Here is a 22,249-nt window from a genome sequence, read left to right as displayed (position 1 = left end):
TGATAGATTTACGAGAGCACTCCGGCACCTTAAGCACAGCACGCAGGTCCAGTATATGAACTAGTTTTCGTTACATGTATTGAGTGCGTTAATAAGTCAGGATTATAGAGAGACGCGGGCCAGCTGGCGTCTGTCTGGCCAGCGGCGCCCCCCCCCCCCCAACTTCCCTTAACCTGGCCCCCTATCCCCCCCTCCTCCCCCTCTACCCCTCCACAGCCCCCCTTCCCCCTCCTCCCCTCATAGACCAGCTGCCCAGTCCCCCAGCCACAATTACTACCATTAGTACTGTACTTTCATGCATAGTCACGCTAGTTACTATGCATGACACGCTGCTTGCTTTGTGTGTGTGTGTGTGTGTGTGTGTGTGTGTGTTTGTACTCACCTATTTGTGTTTGCAGAATCGAGCATTGATTTTCGGATCCCGCCTTTCGAGCCAACGGATGTTTACAGCAATGACTCCTGTCCCATTTCCCTATCATAACTAGTTTTAAAATTATGAATAGAGTTTGCTTCCACAACCTGCTCCTTAAGTGCATTCCATTTCCCCCACTACTCTCACGTTAAAAGAAAACTTCCTAACATCTCTGTGCCTCATCTGTGTCTCCAGCTTCCACCCATGTCCCCTCGTTCTATTAGTATTCCGTGTGAACATTTCGTCTATGTCTCGATCCCCCTGAGTATTTTACAAGTTCCTATCATATCCCCCATCTCCCTTCTCTTTTCTAGTGTCGTATGACTCAGTTCCTTCAGGCGCTAGCATTTTTGACTCAATTAGCTTGTAAAAATCTCGAAAATTCCGCTTCCACCCGTGTCCTCTGGTCCTGCCTCATCTGTGTCTCCAGCTTCCACCCGTGTCCTCTGGTCCTGCCTCATCTGTGTCTCCAGCTTCCACCCGTGTCCTCTGGTCCTGACTCATCTGTCTCCAGCTTTGTACCTTGAAGAGTACTGACTTGTACCTTGAGGAGTATTGCTCCTCCACGTTCTCGAAACGTATTTTACTTTAACGTTTTTCATTGCCACTCAGAACTGCTTCACTATTTACGGCTCGGGTCGAAAACTCCTGAAGCCGTTGGCTTCTCTGTTGCCTTTGTTCCTGGTAATCCCTCTATATGTCGGTTTATCATAGAGTTGTATGTGAATTGATATACTAAGCTAGTTGCTCTTAGTGTTGCAATGGTCGTATGTTGCTGTAGGTGGTTCTTGCAGCGGCTCGTGGCACTGGAGACTTTAAACCCTTATCACTCCGAGGCAATCAAGTCGACATTGGCAACATTGGCTCATCTTCACCAGATATAAAACACTAATTTTTTGCTGTTTTTTGGTCCATATTGGTGTTGTCTCCGGTGACCTTGCCGACGACGGTGCCGACGACGCCATCCAGTGCTTATCCCAGCTCTAAGATCTTCATTCCTTACTTGCTATCTCCAGCCGTTGGAGAGACAGATGGTTAGCTTACGAATAACCAATCATGTACCTATCAAATGCGACCTTCCCCGTGGCCCACCTCCTGTCACAATGACAGGAGGTGGAAAGCCTTCCCGGCATGGTCACGTATTGGCCTCCGGTACTAACTCGTGGGCACTCGGTAAAACACAAGCCCCTGCCTGGCTGTCACAAGTGCAAATTCCCGCTCATAGTCGCGCGGGGAAAATGTGTCATTGACTAAGACTATGACACTCATAGAATGTTCTGATCCTCAGGTTGACCAGACACTTAACTTTCCAGCTGTTTCTTTCCTTCACATCCCCCTAGAAGACACTCTGGGGTGAATCGAATACGAAATAATACATGGCCCATCTGGTCACCTGTTGGGTTGCAACCTGCTCTCGCACAAGACAGCACATATATGACTTATTGCTTATAGTCACTATTTAGCTTATAAAGAAGTATATATGTGACATATTCCAAGCCATTTTTCTTTTCATGGCACAAACTTTTTCTCTCAGTTTTATTAAACAATCGAGATTTTGGTTGTGTGTTGACATCCTGGATGATATCTGCGAAGTCTAGAATATTTAACTTCTGTTCAAGAGAACCCCTGGACGTTGTTAACTGTGCTCTGAGTGATACCTGGAATCATTCAACTTTTGTTTTGGATGATCCTTGGAAAAACTAGTCTCCCCCCCTCTCTAATTCCCCCTCCCCCCTCTCTTATTCCCCCCCCCCTGTCTTCGAATTGCAGCGTGCATGACGTTATTTCTGGACCCACATAACGACTGTTAACATTCTAGACGAACCTGTAATACTGGACGGAATCTTTCATTCACTGAGGGCTAAATGTGTGCAACATTCATGAGTGTATTTCCAGCAAGCAAGGGAAGAAGGGAGGGTTAGGGGTCACGCTCTAATTAGTCCAATAGACGGAGAAAGTGGGAGATGGGGGTCTCCCCCCCCCTCCTCTCACCTCCACTACTAACGGGAGGGAGGGAGGGAGGGAGGAGATGGGGTCTCCCCCCTCCCCTCACAGCAAGAGGGGGGTAAGATGGGTGGGGGGATGTGTTAATGGAACTGAAAAGGGTTATAAGCGTTCTTTGCAGGTCAGGAGGGAGAGGGTCAGCCCACGCAAGTGACAGAGGTTCAGGGGGGACACCTGGGGAGGGAGCAGGGGGCCGGAAGTAAGAAGATTGGAGTCCTAATGAGCGTCTGGGCAGGTGTGTGTGGTGCGTCTGGGCAGGTGTGTGTGTGGTGCGTCTGGGCAGGTGTGTGTGTGGTGCGTCTGGGCAGGTGTGTGTGTGGTGCGTCTAAGCAGGTGTGTGTGGTGCGTCTGGGCAGGTTTGTGTGTGGTGTCTGGGCAGGTGTGTGTGGTGCGTCTGGGCAGGTATGTGTGGTGTAGAGAGGGAGGGGCAGGCTAGGGGAGGAGGAGGGAAGATATTGCAACACCTGAGAAGTATGCAGGTAATGACAGACTAAATACCTGCAAGGCGCCACGACTCATTTGGAGGAAAAAAAACACCCATGAAGGCTTGCATAATTTAACTTATGCAGACCCTAATCTTGGTGAGAGGGAGAGGCAAGCTGACGAAGTAACAATGAAGGATATATATATATATATATATATATATATATATATATATATATATATATATATATATATATATATATATATATATATAATATGGAACTACCACCTCTGGTACAGTTCTGGAGACCCTTAACCTCAATGAGGGGTAATAGGGAGCATTCAGAGCAAAATGTTTTTTTCTCATTTCTTGAGTATTTGCTTTTCAACTCCCCCTCCCCACCCAATTTTAATTGTAAACTTGATTGTGATTACCTGATCACATATAGACTTATGCAAATTTTATGCAAAGGGCATATGCAGACATAGATATGCTGGTAATAAGAAAGGATTAGAATGCAGTTACCAACAACCCAAAATATGTTTAAATATGCTTAGGAAAAGCGAGTGTCGATTAGGATCAATATGTAGGTTTTTCCATCCTGACATGTGCCAAACCTCACTGGAGAACAGAAGATGCTATGACCTCAGCTACCCATACTTTCACGTGAAAGGCACGGAACGCTACATTAAGAGTGGCAAGCAGGATAATGAATTTGGAGGAAACTCGATAAATTGTTTATACCAAACCGAAAGAGAATTCAAAAGAAGGAGCATGGAGAGTGTCTGGAACTGGATGCCAGACCCACTTGCATACCAGAATTACAGATATAATTACACACCAAAAGGGAACTACAACTACGACAGACAACTGCCCTACAACAATCAGTACTGGTCAGAACAAACTCAACATGTCCACGCATAATGGGCTTGCCGAAAAAGTCTCCCAGCCAAACTATCACTAATAGAGTAACCTCATTCATCTTTGTCAACATACAAGGACTGAAAACAAGAACAAACAACAAGGTACAGTTCATAAATGGCCTCCTCACGGAGTCAAATGAAGTATTTGGAGCTTTCACAGAAACCCATGCAGGGGAATTCTTAGACAGTGAGATCTGGATTCCAGGATATAACCTATACAGGTGTGATAAGAAAATTAGGTCACATGGAGGAGTGGGTCTGTATATTAGGGAAGACCTTGTATGCTCGGAGCTCCTTAACGTTACAAATGAGGTGGTAGAGGTACTGGGATTAAAAATAGAGAAAATAAACTTAGTGATTATTTTAATATACAAACCGCCAGATGCAACGGCCGAGGAATTCACAGAACAGATAAACAAAATAGAGAATAGCCTTGATAATATGGCGAACCCGATACCTGATATTATCTTCCTAGGTGACTTCAACTTGCCTAGTCTCAGATGGAGAATAGCAAACAGTAATATTATACCAGGAAGTCTATCGGGACCTAACCAACCACAGATTAGAGAACTACTTAGATTCTGTGACAAATTTTCACTCAACCAGCAGATATCGGAGATAACGAGAAATGAAAATATTCTACATCTGGTCTTTACGAACAATGAAGACATAATCAGGGACATTACGATATCAGGTACCACATACTCAGATCACAAGCTCATTGAAGTGCAAACAACCACCAATACTCAGAATAAACCTAAAACGTTGATAAAGCGAGAGGGGCTATTCAGTAAATTCAATTTTAATAATAAAAGGATAGACTGGGAGATAATAAACAGGGACTTACAAACATTCCATGGGAAACTGTTCTAAGTAATACAAGTGCTACAGAAGGAATAGAAAAACTGACTTTGGGGAGTTCCAGGTATCAACCTGGTACACCACGTGTCAACTTTGTGAAAGAGAAAACATGCACTCCCTTGAACATTATATTGCAGAATGTCCCATACTGACTTTCGCCCTCCTGGGCTGAGGTATGCTGAATTCTATAATTACTATATGAATACTGGAACACTTGATGATATATTGGACTTGTACCCAAGATTGACGATGTAATGTATCAATTATACAATGTATATGATGCAACTCTATAACCTGAGCTTTCAAAAGATTCTTAATCACCTTCAGTGGTTTAGTGCTTAATAACACATTAGTTTCTATATCGGCTGTATGTATATGTATATATGCGTATGTATATGTATGTATGTGTATAAAGTATATATGGAAGCTGATCAGAATTACATTTCACCTTTGTAAATGCACATTAATGACACTATGTAAAGAACACATCGACCACTCTATGTAGGGCAGACATAAATCTGGGTATGTATTTATGTATGTAGGTTAGATAAGCATTTTAAAAGCACTACAATCACCTTCTGTGGTTGATTGTTCAATAAATCCCTGAACAATATGTATAACAGATCTCTCACCCTATCCATGAGGACAGAAGAATATGTATATATGCTGATTAGCATTGTAAATGTTGGCCACGTCTATGGTAGAAAAAAATAACAATAATAATAATAAAAAACTGCACATGCAGAATGTTCATTGCACATGTAGAAATGCGTGGAAGCAAGTCAAGCGAACAAATAAAGGTTCCGGCACACCTTCACGTGGTGTGCCGGTCTCTCTCACCTCCGGAGCGAGAAAGGGAGAGAGCAAGAGAGAGAGAGAGAGAGAGAGAGAGAGAGAGAGAGAGAGAGACGGAGAAAGATGCCTCACCTGGAGAGGGAACCATCACAGTAAACAATGATGGTGAGTGAGTCGCTTCCAAGCAGAGTGGAGATGAGTCAGATGCCCTTGACTTACAGTCTGTAAAGTTGAGGAGACATGAGTAAGACGAGGGAGAGAGCACGAGACATGAGTGAGATAAGGGAGAGAGCACGAGACATGAGTGAGATAAGGGAGAGAGCACGAGACATGAGTGAGACGAGGGAGAGAGCAGGAGACATGAGTGAGACGAGGGAGAGAGCACGAGACATGAGTGAGAGAGCACGAGACATGAGTGCGATAAGGGAGAGAGCAGGAGACATGAGTGAGACGAGGGAGAGAGCACGAGACATGAGTGAGACGAGGGAGAGAGCAGGAGACATGAGTGTGACGAGGGAGAGAGCAGGAGACATGAGTGAGACGAGGGAGAGAGCACGAGACATGAGTGCGATAAGGGAGAGAGCAGGAGACATCAGTGAGACAAGGGAGAGAGCAGGAGACATCAGTGAGACAAGGGAGAGAGCAGGAGACATCAGTGAGACAAGGGAGAGAGCAGGAGACATCAGTTAGACAAGGGAGAGAGCAGGAGACATCAGTGAGACAAGGGAGAGAGCAGGAGACATGAGTGAGACGAGGGAGAGAGCAGGAGACATGAGTAAGACGGGGGAGAGAGCAGGAGACATGAGTGAGACGAGGGAGAGAGCAGGAGACATGAGTGAGACAAGGGAGAGAGCAGGAGACATGAGTGAGATAAGGGAGAGAGAGCAGGAGACATGAGTGAGATAAGGGAGAGAGCAGGAGACATGAGTGAGAGAGCAGGAGACATGAGTGAGAGAGCAGGAGACATGAGTGAGAGAGCAGGAGACATGAGTGAGATTAGGGAGAGAGCAGGAGACATGAGTGAGACGAGGGAGAGAGCAGGAGACACGAGTGAGACGAGAGAGAGAGCAGGAAACATGAGTGAGACGAGGGAGAGAGCAGGAGACACGAGTGAGACGAGAGAGAGAGCAGGAAACATGAGTGAGACGAGGGAGAGAGCAGGAAGCTAGCTTGAAACTCTGGAAAATGAGCTTTAAGGCTAAGAGAGAGTTGAGATGTTCAGATACATGATTAGTAGTATTCGTTTATAGGAAGGAAATAGAGGAGAGTGTGAGAAGAAAATGCTAAACCAGTATGACTATATACAGCACTTGGAAGGGAAATGAGGACAAGTGGCTGGGGCGTGAGGACAGCGTCAAGGGACTGCCCAATCACTTGCACCATCGGGGATTGAACGCAGAACCCGCAAGAAGCGAGGCTGCGTTCTAATAATCAGTCCAGTTTGATGGGGTCTACGTTTCAAGGTGATATGTGTGAGAAGCTGCCGCATAATATAAAGATCACAGAGCTATTTTCAATATACATGTATACACATTATAATAACTAGCCAAAGTATGCTGTATTTCCGTAAAGTCGGAAGGGAATCTGCATCTGTATTATCTGAGAGTCGGTAAGTCGCTATATATATATATATATATATATATATATATATATATATATATATATATATATATATATATATATATATATATATATATATATATAATATATATATATTAATCAACCGAAAATTCCTGGACAAAAAAGATCAATGAAGTTTACTATTTTTATTGAGCCATTGAAAGGATTTATTCTCACGCTTGCAATATGACTTAGTACTAGTTACACCAAACTGATGTATGTCGCACAATTGACTAAATAGATTGTTGAAGAGAGTAAAGGAATTGATGAGCCTGGGACGGTTGCAGGTTGCAGGGTGCACAGAGCCTTGCAAGGTATAGTGCCGGATAAAACGTTCACAGTTCTGGCACTATTCTGGTGTTGAAGGCATTGAACTCGTTCTATCCAGATGCTCAACTATCACTATTATTCATTTATTTTTAATTTTACCGCGAACGCGAGTTTGTTGGCAACGTCACTCATCCCGTGGATGAACACACCGCCATAGTGACAGTACTGGGCAGCGTCACTCATCCTGTGAGTGAACACACCGCCATAGTGACCGTACTGGGCAGCGTCACTCATCCTGTGGGTGAACACACCGCCATAGTGACAGTACTGGGCAGTGTGACTCCTATCAGAACGTTCTGATAGGGGTATAGTGGTCTCATGGCTACTTCTGATAGGGAAAGGGGCGTTTGTGTTGGCCGCTCCTCACCATAGCCGCCTCCAGTGGCTGGGTTGACATGTAATCTTGTAGTGAACCTTGTGAGGCCCAACGTTCCTCTTCGTGTGCCCTGCTGGGCACAGACACCCCCCTGCCCCCCACCCCGCCCAGGGGCTGTGTATTACCTACACCCCCCTGCCCCCGCTCAGGGGCTGTGTACTACCTACACCCCCCCTGCCCCTGCCCAGGGACTGTGTACTACCTACACCCCGCTGCCCCCGCCCAGGGGCTGTGTACTACCTACACCCCCCTGCCCAAACCCAGGGGCTGTGTACTACCTACACCCCCTGCCCCCGCCGAGGGGTTGTGTACTACCTACACCCCCCTGCCCCCGCCCAAGGGCTATGTACTACCTACACCCCCCTGCCCCCGCCCAAGGGCTGTGTACTACCTACACCCCCCTGCCCCCGCTCAGGAGCTGTGTACTACCTACACCTCCTTGCCCCCGCCCAGGGTGCTTTTTACTACCCCTGCCCCCGCCCAGGGGCTGTGTACTACCTACACCCCCCTGCCCCCGCTCAGGGGCTGTGTACTACCTACACCCCCCTGCCCCCGCTCAGGGGCTGTGTACTACCTACATCCCCCTGCCCCCGCCCAGGGGCTGTGTACTACCTACACCCCCCTGCCCCCGCCCAGGGGCTGTGTACTACCTACACCCCCTACCTCCCTCTGTACACTGTTACAATTATAAATCTCCCTCATTGATTTTCTTTGTCAGTGGTGGAGCCAAACCAGCAGGGTGGCGACGGTGTTCCGGCGACAGGACCGTCAGTCAGTCGTCAGCCAGACAGTCAATCAGTTAACCCTCCTGGCAACCAGTTAATCAGACACCCAGACAGCCAATCAGTCAGCTAGCCAGTCAGATATCCAATTAGATCAACCCTTAGCCAAGTAGTACTGCATCCAGCGTGCATGTCCAGCATTTTCAGCAACTATATATCCAAGATGTTGTCTGAATCTCTCATCAGCCAATCAGGCACTTCGTCAGCCTGGAAACAAGATGACTGTCAACTCGACAGAGAGAGTGATTGGTTAACCATCCACCGAGCCAACCAGCTAACCGGCTAGGATGATAGGTGACTATCCCCACAGCCAACTGTCCATCCAGTGAGACAGTATGCTACATGGTGTGGAAATGGATATCATATTCTTATTCATAGGATGTTCATAAGAACGGGAATTTAGTTTTTTCACTCGCCAGAGCACTGAGTGAAGTTTATTCACCTAGTACTCATTATATGAGTTTCCCTTTTGTTATGAGGAAGAGTGTAACATAGATTATTGTCTATGATGAATTACGAGTCTTATCAACTATTTACTTATAGAATACTTTGCATGTTGACCAGACCATACACTAGAAGGTGAAGGGACGACGACATTTCGGTCCGTCCTGGACCATTCTCAAGTCGATTGAGAATCAAATACTCAAATATTAGGACAATTTGAGGAATAATTAACAACACCTTGTTCTCCAGAGTTCCCCATGTGGGGAAAAACTTGTAGAGAGAACAAAGTCTTTACCAAAAGCCGTCAGTGGTAATCATCTGCTATTAGTAATAGGGACAAGGAGCCGGATGATAGCTCCGGCTGGGTTCCGGTTCCAGCTCCGGTTTGGCGATCCTTATTACGAAGTCAATAGACCTAGGGCTCATTATACACAGAAATCATAATAACGTGATATATCCAATGAACAAATTGGGTCATTGATGGCAAGGGGTCTTGATGAGGGGTTCGAACCTGTGTATTGGATGTTCCCAGACGCCCTCTAGTCCACTGTACCACCACATGGTAAAAATAAATCGCCTTCTTTTGTTCACAGGGCTCATTAATATTTTGTTGCTTGGGTCATTCAAAGTATATTGGAACTGGCCGTTCCTTAATAGGCACACTTAGGGTAGTTATACTCTCACCTCGGGAGAAAGATCTTCATGGGTACCTGAGGGCAGCATGTCACCTTAGACTCTATATTAGATAGGTAAACACTGTGGGAATGCCCACCGGTGAAACACCCATCATGTTCCTTGAGCCTTGTCCCGTTATTCAGTAAACTACTTGTTAATTGATTTTTTTCTCATATGACGGAGATATTACATATAGGATGTGTTCAAGACATTGTTTATCTCACTTAAGTTTGTAATCTGAGAGTATGATTCTTCAACCTGGACCTCATTTGACTGTATTCTGCCTATATGTCTTTTCCTAGCTAATTATTCTAATTAATAATCTCTCTAGTTTCTGTTCCTGATTTAATTATCATTTACCCTCCTAGTCAAATTCGAGTATAAAACTGGGGTAATTGAAACCTTACGTGTATAGCGAAGTTTACGAACATTTAACGAAATCGAACCCCTGGATATGTAACCCCCCAACCCGTTCTCAGGCTGTGTTCATTCCATCCAGCGGCCGACCCCAATCACGCATTCATCATTTTTTTGCAACCTATCCTCAACCTATCAGGTTCGTTAAAGCAGCGACCCCCCCCCCCCCACTGTCTTTTGCTTTAAAAATAAAGCAGCGACCCCCCCCCCCCCCCCCCCCCCCCCCCCACCCACTTTTGCTTGTTCTCGTATATAAACTGCAATTATTGCATTGTATAGTTATATGTATAGTTAGGCATAGGTTAGGTTAGGAGTTTAGGTTCTGTTGTAAATTATATGAATTTGGAGTTCGTGGGGGAAGAATTGAATGAGTTACTATTCGAACAGAGATCGTGAGCGAAGCGCTATTCATGACATGTTCGAACGTCTTCAGTTGTGAGTCGTGCCTATAGTGTTTTTCATTCATAAACAGGAGGTCTGGCGGCGGCAGGGACTCTCTGTTGGTCTCTGTTGACGAGGATCCACCCCCCCCCCCCCCCCTCACCGCGACGGTCCCAGTAGGTGAGTAAATAATTAGTGAGGTGTTCCCGGAGTGTCGCCCGCGAGTCAATTAACAGGGTGAGTCATGTGTTATACCACGCGGTGTTCGTTCGTAAGTTTCGTTATAGATTTGTGCTTCACTCCTCCTTCCTTAGTACTCTAATCCGACTCCACTTCCTGAATGACGTAGCTAACAAGCTTCCTCATTCAACAGGTGTTCAATAGTCTGTTACAGCAATAGTGCAAGAGGAATAGACACTGATATTCTTCAATATATTTTCTCAAACACGTTTCGGACATAATTCTCCATCATGAGTGCTAACAAACAAAACAAAAAATCTAGGCAACAAACTAGTTACAAATTATCGATTAAACGTTCACAAATTTATATAAATCAGCATCAATTTAAATACTAACAATACAATCCTAAACAAAATATATATAAAAGGTAAATATTCAGTCAAAAATATATATATATATATATATATATATATATATATATATATATATATATATATATATATATATATATATATATATATATATATATATATACTTAACTTACAGGAGACAAGAAATAAGACTTAATAACTGAAGTAGACTTATTAATAAGAAAAAGACGCCTATAGGGGGGAAGGGGGGGGGGGAGGAATAGGGATATCCTATATATGTCCAGAGATGCGGTGTTCAAGGTACAGTGACGTATCCCTCACACACACTGAACATCACAGTTGGTGAACACTTCCAAAGGTGAACAACACTGGATTTGAGAAGCCAAAAGGTAAGGCATCTCAAAGTGGGTTTCGTGTTACTGTAAACTCCGATTGAAAGTTAATTTGAGTATGAGAATGTCTGAAGAAGATTAGGGAGATCTTTTCGAATATGATCACTATATTGGAGAGACTGTGGGGAATGTTACCAAAATATAATATCCTCATCTACATGTATACACACACTCACACACACACACACACACACACACACACACACACACACCAACACCAACTACATATACACACACACACACCAACTACATATACACACGTATATATACACACACAGACACATTCACAGCAACACACACACACACACACACACACACACACACACACACACACACACACACACACACACACACACACACACACACACACACCAACTACATATACACACACACACCAACTTCATATACACACGTATATATACACACACACATTCACAGCCACACACAGACACATTCACAGCAACACACACACACACACACACACACACACACACACACACACACACACACACACACACACACACACACACACACACCCGGCCTTCCCGTGTAGCTGAGTTTAAGTACCGTGATAACAGGCGGGCCAAAAACGTCTCAATCAGACACCACATTAAACTTTCAGAACTTTTTGGCAACATTCTTTCTCCTTACCGACACCTAATATGTGTGTGTGTGTGTGTGTGTGTGTGTGTGTGTGTGTGTGTGTGTGTGTGTGTGTCTGTTTGTGTGTGTGTGTGTGTATCTTTGTCTATGGAAGTTTGAGATAAAGCTCTTGGACCCCAACATGTTGCACTTAATCCTCCCACTTTTCTAAAGACCCATCCTACTTGCTGTCCCAGACTTCACTATCTTTCAAGACTTCAAGACTTTACTGTTTATACTTCACTATCACAGCCCCCTTACCCCCCCCCCCTTCCACCTACTGAACACTCCCCTCATTCTGTTCCTCCTCTGTACCTCTTCGTTCTGTACCTCCTCTGTACTCCCTTCGTTCTGTACCTCACGTAAAATAGAGTCTCTCTCTCTCTCTCCCTCGGTATAGTTCATATTGTGGCCGCATGGAGTTCCTCTATCAGTCAAGTTAAGAATAGTTGGGTTTGACCAGTAACTAGATGGGTAACAACTTGTGCTACGATAACAAGCCACAATAACCTGCTATGATAACTAGCTACGATAACTAGTAATGATAACCGATGATAACTAGCTAAGATAATTAGCCACGATAATCTGCTATGAAAACTAGCTACTGTAACCGTCCCCGATAACATGCTATGATAACTAGCTACGATAACTAGTCACGATAACCTGCTATGATAACTAACAACGATAACTAGCCACAATAACTTGCTATGATCACTAGCTATGATAACTAGCCACGATAACCTGCTATGATCACTAGCTACGATTACTAGCCACGATAACCTACTATGATAACACGCTAAGATAACTAGCTACGACAGTACCCAACGCTACCAAGCATCACAAACGGTACAGGAGAGTACCAGGGTACAGGAGAGTACCGGGGTACAGGAGAGTACCGGGGTACAGGAGAGTACCGGGGTACAGGAGAGTACCGGGGTACAGGAGAGTACCAGGGTACAGGAGAGTACCGGGGTACAGGAGAGTACCGGGGTACAGGAGAGTACCGGGGTACAGGAGAGTACCAGGGTACAGGAGAGTACCGGGGTACAGGAGAGTACCAGGGTACAGGAGAGTACCGGGGTACAGGAGAGTACCGGGGTACAGGAGAGTACCAGGGTACAGGAGAGTACCGGGGTACAGGAGAGTACCGGGGTACAGGAGAGTACTGGGGTACAGGAGAGTACTGGGGTACAGGAGAGTACCGGGGTACAGGAGAGTACTGGGGTACAGGAGAGTACCGGGGTACAGGAGAGTACCAGGGTACAGGAGAGTACCGGGGTACAGGAGAGTACCGGGGTACAGGAGAGTACTGGGGTACAGGAGAGTACTGGGGTACAGGAGAGTACTGGGGTACAGGAGAGTACCGGGGTACAGGAGAGTACCGGGGTACAGGAGAGTACTGGGGTACAGGAGAGTACCGGGGTACAGGAGAGTACTGGGGTACAGGAGAGTACCGGGGTACAGGAGAGTACTGGGGTACAGGAGAGTACTGGGGTACAGGAGAGTACTGGGGTACAGGAGAGTACTGGGGTACAGGAGAGTACCGGGGTACAGGAGAGTACCGGGGTACAGGAGAGTACTGGGGTACAGGAGAGTACTGGGGTACAGGAGAGTACTGGGGTACAGGAGAGTACCGGGGTACAGGAGAGTACTGGGGTACAGGAGAGTACTGGGGTACAGGAGAGTACCGGGGTACAGGAGAGTACTGGGGTACAGGAGAGTACCGGGGTACAGGAGAGTACTGGGGTACAGGAGAGTACTGGGGTACAGGAGAGTACTGGGGTACAGGAGAGTACCGGGGTACAGGAGAGTACTGGGGTACAGGAGAGTACTGGGGTACAGGAGAGTACTGGGGTACAGGAGAGTACTGGGTACAGGAGAGTACTGGGGTACAGGAGAGTACCGGGGTACAGGAGAGTACCGGGGTACAGGAGAGTACTGGGGTACAGGAGAGTACTGGGGTACAGGAGAGTACTGGGGTACAGGAGAGTACCGGGGTACAGGAGAGTACTGGGGTACAGGAGAGTACTGGGGTACAGGAGAGTACTGGGGTACAGGAGAGTACTGGGGTACAGGAGAGTACCGGGGTACAGGAGAGTACTGGGGTACAGGAGAGTACTGGGGTACAGGAGAGTACCGGGGTACAGGAGAGTACCGGGGTACAGGAGAGTACCGGGGTACAGGAGAGTACTGGGGTACAGGAGAGTACTGGGGTACAGGAGAGTACCGGGGTACAGGAGAGTACCGGGGTACAGGAGAGTACCGGGGTACAGGAGAGTACTGGGGTACAGGAGAGTACTGGGGTACAGGAGAGTACCGGGGTACAGGAGAGTACCGGGGTACAGGAGAGTACCGGGGTACAGGAGAGTACTGGGGTACAGGAGAGTACTGGGGTACAGGAGAGTACTGGGGTACAGGAGAGTACTGGGGTACAGGAGAGTACTGGGGTACAGGAGAGTACTGGGGTACAGGAGAGTACCGGGGTACATATTACAGAACATACAAACTAATTCACAATAGCAAAGAGGATAATGCTTAGGCATTATCCCCTTTGCTTAGATAATGCTTAGATTGTCAGTCATAAGTCCCAGGTTCGAATCCTGGCTAGAGAATCAGTAAATTTGACACCGTTTTCTTTCATCTCACGTATCTATTCACTTAGCAATTTAATAAGTTATCTACGAGTGGGACTATATTAATAGTAAACAGTAGGTAGCCTAATATTTAGACACACACACACACACACACACACACACACACACACACACACACACACACACACACACACACACACACACACACACACACAATTACTGGAAGACAGAAGAGTTAGGGGGGACATGATCACCACATTCAAAATTCTCAAGGGAATTGATAGGTTAGATAAAGACAGGCTATTTAACACAAGGGGCACACGCACTAGGGGACACAGGTGGAAACTGAGTGCTCAAATGAGCGACAGAGATATTAGAAAGAATTTTTTTAGTGTCAGAGTGGTTGACAAATGGAATGCATTAGGAAGTGATGTGGTGGAGGCTGACTCCATACACAGTTTCAAGTGTAGATATGATAGCGCCCAATAGGCTCAGAAACCTCTACACCTGTTGATTGATGGTTGAGAGGCGGGACCAAAGAGCCAGAGCTCAACCCCCGCAAGCACAATTAGGGGAATTCAATTAGGTGAGTACACACACACACACACACACACAAATCCTCACACCCATGGAACAGCTTCCCCCACCAGCAGAACACTCACTAAGGAGGCGATATGAGAAGGGACAGAAGAAAGTGAGCCTCAAGGCAATGTGCACTAACATAGATGGAATTACAAATAAAGAAAATGAACTTGGAGAATGGGTACTAGAAGAAAACCCAGACATAATAGCACTCACAGAAACAAAGTTAACGAAAACCTTAACAAATGCAGTGTTCCCACAGGACTACTGTGGTGTGAGGAAAGAGAGAGAAGGAAGAGGAGGAGGTGGTGTAGCTCTGCTGGTAAGAAAAGGCTGGGGTTTTGAGGAGATGGTTTTTTTAGGGCTGTGAAGGTTTCAGTGACTACATATAACAGGTACCATAGCAGCTAGAGGACAAAAAATGATAGTCGTAGTCATGTATAACCCACCACCAAATGACAGAAGACCCAGGCAGGAATATGATAGAAACAACATGGCCACCATTAACATAATAGAGAGAGCAGCTTCTGTTGCTAGCAGGAATGGATCTGGACTACTAATCATGGAAGATTTTAACCACGGGAAGATAGATTGAGAGAACAGAGACCCACATGGAGGACCAGAAACATGGAGAGCTAAGCTGCTGGACGTGGCAACAAGAAACTTTCTAAGTCAACTCGTTAAGGGACCGACAAGAATAAGAGGGGAAGATGAACCAGCCATGCTTGATCTGATATTTACCCTAAATGAGTGGGATATTAGGGAAGTTAGTTTGGGAGTACTCTTGAGAATGAGTGATCACAGTGTATTGATCTTTGAGTACCTGGTAGAATTAGGATTTATCTCCCCCCGAAAAGAACTAGGAAACAAAAGGCTGGCATACCGAAAGGGAAATTATGAGATGAGAAGTTTCCTAAGGGATGTACCATGGGACACAGACCTCAGAGCTAGGTCTGTACAAGACATTATGGAGTATGTCACCTAAAAGTGTCAGGAGGCAGTAAACAGGTTCATCTCGGCCCAAAAAGAAAAATCCGAGAAGCAAAAGAAGAATTCATGGTTTAATAGGGCATGTAAGGAAGCAAAGGAAATAAACAAGTACTCGGCTCTGTACTCGGTCTCAAAGGTGTAATGTAATGAAGATAGGTGTAGGGAGCAGGAAACCAGATACAAGGTATCATTTGGGAGATGAAATACTTAAATACTCAAAGAGTGAGAAAGACCTGGGGGTTGATATCACGCCAGACCTTTTCCCTTGAAGCTCATATCAAGAGGATAACATCAGCGGCATATTCCAAGTTGGCTAACATAAGAACGGCCTTCAAAAACTTGTGTAAGGAATCTTTCAGAACTTTTAATACCACATATGTCAGACCAATCCTGGAGTATGCGACTCCAGCATGGAGTCCATATCTAGTCAAGCATAAGACTAAACTGGACAAGGTTCAAAGGTTTGTCACCAGACTAGTACCCGAACTGAGGGGTATGAGCTACGAGGAGAGACTACGGGAATTAAACCTTACGTCACTGGGAGACAGAAGAATTAGAGAGAACATGATCACCACATTCAAGATTCTCAGAGGAATTGATAGGGTAAATAAAGACAGACTATTTAACACAAGGGACACACGCACTACGGGACACAAGTGGAAATTGAGTGCCCAAATGAGCCATAGAGACTTTAGAAAGATTTTTTTAGTGTCAGAGTTGTAGACAAATGGAATGCATTAGGAAGTGATGTGGTGGAGGCTGACTCCATACACAGTTTCAAGTGTAGATATGATCAAGCCCAATAGACTCAGGAACCTGTACATTAGTTGATTAACAGTTGAGACGCGGGACCAAAGAGCCAAAGCTCAACCCCCGCAAGCACAACTAGGTGTGTACAACTAGGTGAGTACACAAGAAGAGAAGAGTGGGCAGACTGCATTTTCTTGGACTGTCAGAAAGCCTTTGACACAGTACCTCATAAAAGGCTGTTACAAAAGTTGGAGCAACAGGCAGGAGTAAAAGGTAAGTAAAAGGTGCTCCAGTGGATAAGGGAGTATCTAAGCAACAGGAAACAGCGAGTAATTTTGAGGGGGGGCGGGAGACATCAGAGGGAGACCAGCGGAGTCCCACAGGGCTCTGTACTTGGACCCATCCTGTTTCTAATATAAGTAAACGATCTTCCAGAGGGTATAGACTCTGAGAGGCGAGCTGAAAGAGCAGAGCTCAACCCCCCGGAAGCACAACTAGGTGAATTCACACACACACACACACCTGTTGATTGACGGTTGAGAGGTGGGACCAAAGAGCCAGAGCTCAACCCCCGCAAACACAACTAGGTGAGTACACATATCTATGAGGGCCTCGCGGCTGGGTGGACAGCGCTTAGGGGTCGGACCGAGTTCGATCCCCCGGCAGAGGCATTAACAAATGGGCAGAGTTTCTTTCATCCTGATACGTCTGTTCACCTAGAGGTAAATAGGTACCTGGTAGACAGCTGCTACCGGCAGCTTCCTGAGGATGTGAGTGTGTGTGTGTGTGTGTGTTAGAGAGAGAAATATATGTAGTACACATAATAGAGGAAAAATAAAGTGTTTAGAAATGCGGGGTCCAAGAGCTAATAGCTCGATTTTGCAGATACAAATAGTAAATGAAAAAACACACACGCACGGGAAAAATAGATTGGTTAGAAGGGCGGGGTCCAAGAGCTCGCTTCTGAGGGCACAAATAGTAAATACACACACACACACACACACACATTGTACTCCTTTGGATAAGGAAGCCCGGAAGGATTGACAGAGAACTAGCTCATGACTTTTAGTCCTTGTTCACTTAGCAGTAATTGTGGACCTGGGAGTAAAACCCATTGGCGAGTCGTGTTCCAGGGGAAACTAGCAAGTAAGGCTTACCCTGAGCGTGTGGGAAAGCTCTCAGCCAGCTAACAGGAGTCAGAAAAGCGTTTACGTCTGTACCCACTTATGTAAAAAATGTGCAAGAACACAAAGAAAGAGAGAGAGAGCTCTATAGGGCGTCACAGCTTAAACTGTTGCATAAGTTACAGTTATCCGGTGGAGAGAAACACAAACATGATTATGCATGACGAAGTTGCACAATATAGTCCCTGCAACAAGACGTTCATCTTGCTCAAGGCAATATGTTAAGTGACAGTCTAATCTTACCCACTTGACACGTCAGGTCTGAAAACCTATGTTTTATAATCTTCACCGCTCTTGACGCAGCGGGTCAACCCAACCTCCGCCCAGATTTTTCCTTTCCTCTTCAATGTTTGTTTTTGTAATTCAAATATCAACTTTTGGGGGGTAGACTTGCTGGTGTAACGCAGCATGGTTGAGGTAGATGGTAGACGCTCTCAGTTGGCAGACGGACAGGTGATTTTTTCGGATATGCTAACTTTTGTATTGATGTATCTACTGTACCATTGTGCATTAAATTCGTCGAGGAAATTTAATTTTTGAAGGGATAGTATGCAGGTAGCTATTGCTCCTCCACGGTATGTGACGTGGGCGCGTACCCCATATGCACTCACGCACACGCGCGCGAGCACACACACACACACACATCAGAGGGCAAGAAAGAACATGCAACTCGACAAATTCATAGTGGGGTCCAACCCTCTCCACCTGGAAGGTATGACTCCCTTAACCTCCCTTCTGCCCTCTTCCCTCTCCAACCATCTCACTCTGCTGCAAACACCTCCTCCACCCCCACCCCCCCCCCCCTCCTCATACAAACAATAAACCCTTCAACACATAGCACTGACTCTCCTCGATTCAAAATCTTTACCTTCACTTCCCCAGAATCACTCGGCTTCTCTTCCTTACTGTCGTTTTCTTACTTCACCTCCCTTATTTTCCCCCGTTTCTTCGTCAATCTCTGTTGAAGTCTAATAAAGACCTCATGTGCCCTATGTAATCTTTTTTTTGCGCTACCACTCACATGATAAGTATCGGGTGCACAATAACCTAGCCGCCTCCGGCGGCAACAATCAATTAACACTTCTCCATTTCAACACCACCACCACCCACACATGTGCCTCTGTAACCTTTTCCACTACCCCACATGGGATGGGAACGGGGTGCATAATAAATGAGCAAAGTCATTCTACTACATAGTCTTTTCAAATATCTAGAACCATCTGCATTAACTCAAGTAAAAGGGGGACCCATCAAGAGACACTATGATCAATGACACTGGACAAAGTCTTAAAATCTGGTACACAAATTCAGATGGAGTGACAAACAAGACAGGGGAACTGCGAGAGGTAACACGGGAGATAGGGACAAACAGTAGCCACAAAGGAAACAAAGTTGGGTAAAGTGGTAGCAAATGCCGTATATTCCTAAAGGAATGTCAGACAACAAAAAGATAACATACCATGTGATCTTATAGATAACATATCATGTGATCAAAAAGATAACATGTGCATAGCTGATCACATAACATGTGAACTCTGAGGAAATAAAAACATGTAGGAAGCAAATGGATATCGCAGTTACATTACATGGGTGGTAGACAAGGACAGAGAATGGTACTGGAGTGATCTCCAACCACCCAGAACACACCTGGAGACCCAAACCCGTGTTTGAGGAGAAAAAGAGTGACCGTAGCAGTTTACCGCGTGGTTGTAGAGTGGGTTCATCACGTCAGAGAAACGATTTGACAGTGTGAACAAACAGGAAATATTTAAAATAAGAAACGGTAGGACCAGAGGACACCGGTGGAAACTGGAGACACAGATGAGGCAGGACCAGAGGACACGGGTGGAAGCTGGAGACACAGATGAGGCAGGACCAGAGGACACGGGTGGAAGCTGGAGACAAAAATGAGTCAAACAGACGCCAGGAAAACTTCTTCAACGTAGGAGTCTCGCGAAAAATAGGTGGGACTACAAGAGGAGGACGTTGAGGAAAATTTAAGAAGAAACCACAAAAGGAAATGTGCCGAGAAGCAGGAGTCGTGAATGTCATTTCCTTAACCGACAGAGAGGTGGAAAGACGGGACTAGAGAGCTAAAAACAACAAGGTGAGTAAGTAATTATCAAAAGAAGGCACCAAACCGGGAAGGCTATGTAGCAACACAAATGTGTGGAATAATCAGAGGGTGCTAAATATCACCAAGAATGCCAATACGAGAACAGAAAAGCATAAGGTGAACGATATCAAAAGTATCCGATTCACCAAGAATTCTATCGAGGGACAAGCGACCTGAGGGACAGTCGGAAAGTAAGACACACACTCGTCCTGGAAGTTAGGACATTCAACAAGGATATGCACGATCGTAAGAGGGACGATGCAATTTGGACAATAAGGAGCAGGGCAACGCTCCATTAAATGGCTATGAGTTAAGCATGTATGGCCAATAGGCAACCTCGCCAGAGCCGTTTCCCATCGCCGGTTACGGTGGTAGGAGGAAGGCCATGAGAACACACTACTCTTAAGAGTACGCAGTTTGTTACCAGTAACAGAAGACCAACAACCCTGCCAACGGGTAAGGATGGAGGAATGATTAACTGGTAAAAGTCGGAATAAAGAATACCTTTATGGGAGATGGGACAAGAGCGGACAGCTTTCCTAGCGTCAGCGTCCGCACGCTCATTTAAAGAGACACCAATATGGCTGGGAACCCAGTAAAACTCAACTGACTTAAATTTATTGGAAATAAGAAACAGCCAATGTTGAATCTCGACGATCACTGGACGGACCGGATTAAAGGACCCGAGAGCCATGAGGGCACTACGAGAGTCAACGACAACCACAAAGGAAGATTGACAACGAAAGAGCAGAAGACGAAGAGCATAGAGAATAGCATAAAGTTCTGCTGTGAAGATGCTAGTCTCCGGAGGTAGGCGAGAGTACTGTAGACTCAGTACTCTCGCACTGTGAGTGAGACACACATTCAGGTGTGTGAATGAGTAGACACACATTCTGAATAACCAAGCCCATACATGAAGGCGGACGAATAGTGAAGTGAATCAATATTCACGTTGAGGCGAGCTATGGTTAGCATGACGCAAGATTATTGATCACTGCGGCTCACGGGAGGAGTGTATGGTGGTCCCAAAGGTCCCATGGTAGTGGGGAGGGTGTATGTGTGGAGGGGGGGAGGTGAGGGGTGTTGTGGGGGCTGTCTGAAGAGGGTCGGTGGCCTCATAATTGTCCTCACACTTAAGTGCCACCACTTCTCTTCCTTTTCTGACCCCTTTCTCTCTATGTCTCTTTTGGCTTCTACTCCTCTACCTTTTCCAGTGGAGGTCATAAATATATGCAAGAGCTTAATTGTTGTTGATACTAATGGAGACGATCCTTAAAGAGGGTCAGCGCGATCCTGCGGGCGTAGATAGTACACACATACAGGGGGGGGGGGCCTGTGGTTGAATGGACAGCACGCTGGACACGTAATCTCGTGGACCGTTGTTCGATTCCCGGCGCCAGCGAGAAACAATTGGCTGAGTTTCTTTTAACCTGATGCTCCTGTCACCTAGCAGACCTAGCAGTAAATTGGTACCTGGGAGTTAGATAGCTGTTACGGGCTGCTTCCTGAGGTGTGTGTGTGAAAAAAAATTAGTTAGAAGTTAGTAACAGTTGATTGATTGACAGTTGAGAGGCGGGCCGAAAGAGCAGAGCTCAACCCCTGCAAGCACAACTAGGTGAATATACACACACACGCAAAACTGGCTAACATGTGAACAGACTTTAGAAATTTGTGTAAAATATTATTTATAACCTTGAATGTCACGCATGTTAGACCTATTCTGGAGAATGCGGCTCCAGCAAGGAGTTCATATCCAGTCAAGCACAAGACGAAGTTGATGAAGGTTCAAAGGTATGCTACGAGACTAGTCCCAGAACTTCGAGGTATGAGTTACGAGGAAAGGCTACATGAATTGAACCACGTCGCTGGAAGCCAGAAGAGTTAGGGAAGACATGATTACTAGATACAAAGTTCTCAGGGAATAGACATGGACAGAGTAACATTGGTGATTCATCAATAAATAAAATTAGGTGGAAATTAAGAATGCAGAAAAGCCAGATATTA

At 45.7% G+C, this 22,249-nt stretch overlaps 1 protein-coding gene across 7 annotated transcripts in view; it reads right to left on the bottom strand.

Annotated features, from left to right (window-relative positions):
- The window catches only part of LOC123768418 (growth/differentiation factor 8), a 63,152-nt gene that overhangs the window by 29,093 nt on the left and 11,810 nt on the right, over positions 1 to 22,249 (bottom strand). For 3 of the 7 annotated variants that reach the window (XM_045758914.2, XM_045758915.2, XM_045758916.2), the window contains exon 2: positions 5,552 to 5,641. The exons of the other annotated variants lie outside the window; for them this stretch is intronic. In XM_045758914.2, coding sequence (XP_045614870.1) covers positions 5,552 to 5,641 — 90 coding nt within the window. The remainder of the gene's footprint in view (positions 1 to 5,551; positions 5,642 to 22,249) is intronic. 7 annotated transcript variants of the gene reach the window in all.

Source organism: Procambarus clarkii, chromosome 35, assembly GCF_040958095.1.
Source record: "Procambarus clarkii isolate CNS0578487 chromosome 35, FALCON_Pclarkii_2.0, whole genome shotgun sequence".
NCBI classification, from domain to species: Eukaryota; Metazoa; Arthropoda; class Malacostraca; order Decapoda; family Cambaridae; genus Procambarus; species Procambarus clarkii.
Note: the sequence above shows the minus strand (reverse complement) of the source record. Positions and strands in the feature narration are given on the sequence as shown.